The sequence below is a fragment of the Acanthisitta chloris genome, unplaced genomic scaffold, assembly GCF_000695815.1.
Source record: "Acanthisitta chloris isolate BGI_N310 unplaced genomic scaffold, ASM69581v1 scaffold9179, whole genome shotgun sequence".
Taxonomy (NCBI): domain Eukaryota; kingdom Metazoa; phylum Chordata; class Aves; order Passeriformes; family Acanthisittidae; genus Acanthisitta; species Acanthisitta chloris.
Genome location: NW_008691939.1, coordinates 1 through 3105, shown reverse-complemented (window position 1 = coordinate 3105; position 3105 = coordinate 1). Strand labels below are relative to the sequence as shown.

General features: G+C 49.5%; 1 protein-coding gene across 1 annotated transcript; it reads left to right on the top strand.

The window, feature by feature from the left end:
* Window positions 1-349: 349 nt before the first annotated feature.
* On the top strand, window positions 350-1254 carry SMIM7 (small integral membrane protein 7; the record flags this gene model as incomplete). The annotated part of the gene is made up of 3 exons (XM_009082434.1): window positions 350-391; window positions 474-526; window positions 1160-1254. Coding segments are annotated over 3 exons (190 nt in total), but the record flags the coding sequence as incomplete, so codon positions are not given.
* Between the last annotated feature and the right edge of the window lie 1851 nt (window positions 1255-3105).

Genomic DNA, 3105 nt, shown 5'->3' with positions numbered 1-3105 from the left:
CATCCCTATCCCCGTTCCCATCCTCGTCCCCATCCGTGTCCCCATCCCCATCTGTGTCCCCCATCCCTATCCCCATCCTTATCACCGTCTGTGTCCCCATCCCCATTCCTGTCCCCATCTGTGTCCCCATCCCTGTCCCCGTTCCCATCCCCGTCCTCATCCCCATCTGCATCCTCATCCCTGTCCCCATCCCTATCCCCATCCCTGCCCCCATTCCCATCCCTGTCCCCATTCCTGTCCTCACCCCATCCCCCTTCCCATCCCCCTCCCTGTCCCTGCCCTCATCCTCATCCTTATCCCCATTCCCGTCCCCATCCCTGTTCTCATCCCATCCCTGTCTCTCCCTCAGGACGCTGCTGGTGAACGCAGGTGCTGTGCTCAACTTCAGGCTGTAAGTGAGCAGGGAGGGAGGGAGGGAGGATTGCTCTGATTTGGGGGGTTCTCCTGCCTGACACGCTCTCTCTGTCCCACAGGAGGAGGAGGGACACGGAGGGATTCGGCGAGGAGTCCAGGGAACCCACGACCGGTAACGGAGAGGCCACGGGGACAGCACAGCCCTGCCCTGGGCTCCCTGAGCACACACAGAAAATCCTTGTCAAACCACAATTTCCCTCTGTTTTGTTGGACATGAATTGCTCTCTGGCTGGAATAACTGGTTTTGCAGCCTGAGATATTCCTCTGTGCAGTTTACAAACCACACTGGTGGTCCCAGATGGGTGGTTTGGGAAGTAGGGAGAAAAAAAAAAAGCACATTTCTTCTAGCATTTTTATCTGTAGGTGCCTGTGCTACAGAGGTAACACTGCTCACTGCCTGATTGCCATTCCAGTGTGGAGAAACCTGTGTTGCTCCCTCATAGCTCTGTTTGCTGCTTAAAATCACAGGAAAACTGTGAACTGCAATGGGTTTGGTGCTCTCTTTTTGGTGTGAGCCCTTTTTGTCATCTGTGGGTTATTTTGCCACGTGTCCTTACAGAGACAGAACATTCACCTCAACCCTCAGATTTCAGTCATTCCTAATCTGAACTTCTTGGTGGTTTTCTGATTGGGTTTTTTTTTCCTGCCAGAGTTGCTTATGTTTCTCAGGCAGAGCTGAAGATGTGACTTGTCAGTGTGTTGTCAGGTATTTTTCATATCAAAGGCTTCTTCCCTTGATTTCTAGGTGACAACATCAGAGAGTTCTTGCTGAGTCTCAGGTATTTTCGGATCTTCATTGCCTTGTGGAATATCTTCATGATGTTCTGCATGATTGTGTAAGTAACACTGTGCAGTGTCATTTTGGTTATGGGAACTCAAATATTGGCATTTTCTTGCTCATATGTTTCTTTTCACATCTCTTTCTCTCCCACTTGACTTTTCCATAATTCTTTTTCATTTTACTTATTTCAATTTCCAACTCTGGGTTGACCTCAATGTTTTTGCTCATGTGATCACATGTAGTGCATGAAAACCTCCTGTGCCAGCCTGTAAGTCACTGAGCCTCAGATAGAGTGTTCCTTGCTGGGGGTTGTCAGATAAAACAGCATTTGGGTCAACATTTGGGTGTAACATTTGGGACATCCCTCATCTTTTGGGGGTGGAAACCCACCCAGTGAACAGGGTGGCACCAGCCTGGCATTGGTGTGACTGTGCATGGTTGTACCTCATTTCTCATCTGCTTTTTTCCCTGTTGCATCCCTCAGGTTATTTGGCTCCTGAAAGTCACCCACAAACACATCTGTTACCTTGGAAGAGACTTTTGGCTGGGAACAAACTTTCCTATAAGTAAAAGATTCTGATACTTTCAAGCTGCAGCTCTTGGCTCGTGGCCTGTTCCTGGGCTTGTCCCCTCCAGCCTGTCCTGTGCTGGGTCACTCACTGCCAGGGGCTTTGGGCCACAGCCTTTACAGTCAAATTATCTCAACTTCACTGAAACAGGGAGAACTTGAGCTGTTTTGCTAAGCTCAGTGGGTTGCAGGGAGGAGTTGCAGCATGACTTCAGCCCCCAGTCCTAAACCTCTGCGTTGTCAGCTCGGGTTGTGTCACCTCATGCCCAGGTTACCTGCAGGTCACACTCCTTGCTTCTCACTTTTACAAAGTGTTGTTCTAACTTCTCACTATTCCATTAGTTTTGTTGGAGAAGTAGAAAAGGATGACTAAAAATATAGGTGGGATTCACTGTTTTTCCAACAAAATGCTTTTAAAATTAAGATTTCAAAGGTTTTGTTTTGGTTTTTTCCTAAACAATATGTAAGGGATTTTGAGTGGGGAAAAATTAATTCTCCAAGCCAATGTTAAGGGATAGTTTTGGAATAATTTGCATTTGGTTGAATAAAGTTGTTCTATTTAAGGGTAAAATGTATCTTTGATGCTGTGTTTATTCTGTTACAGGAGAAATCCATTCTGTGTCAGTGTTTTTTGAGATATAACTAGTCTTACAGTCATGTCTGGATTCTTGTGTTAGTTTTATTCATACTGAGCCTTTCTGATCACTGATTCCCCAACAATCACTAAGGGAGTGCAGTGCTGAGGATCTTCTAAATCAAGCTGTAAGTTATTAGAGGGGTTCCTCATCTTCAGCCCGTGTGACTCCAGAGTTCAACCCCAGGTTGTTCAAAGGAATAAACGTTACTCAGCTCCTATCAGCTGCTTTAAAGCAGCAAGAGGAGGAGTTGGATCTGAGCTGCTCTGCGAGGTCACAGTGCAGGACACTGTGCACACCTGACAGCAGAGTCCTGTCAGAGACAGAGCCACTGTGGCTCGGAGTGCTGGGTTATCCTGGTTATCCATCCCCTGTCCCTTTGCTGCCAGCTGGGGAGCTCTGGGGGGCTGCAGGGCTTGACCCGCTCCCGTTGGGCTGGGCAGGAGATCCTGGGGGTCCCACAGTGCCTGGGCCCAGGGGAACCTGGGGGTCTCACAGTGCCTGGGCCCAGGGGAACCTGGGGGTCCCACAGTGCCTGGGCCTGTGGCTGCTGCTCGGCTCCTGCTGCCTCTCCCCCATCTGCCCCTTTCTCCTCTCTTCTTGCTCCCCTTTTTCCCCTCTCTCCCCTTCCCCCCCATGTGTTTCCCCGTCCCCACTCCCCCTTTTCCCTCTCCCTCCATTGCCCCTATTGCCCCCCTCTCCCTTGC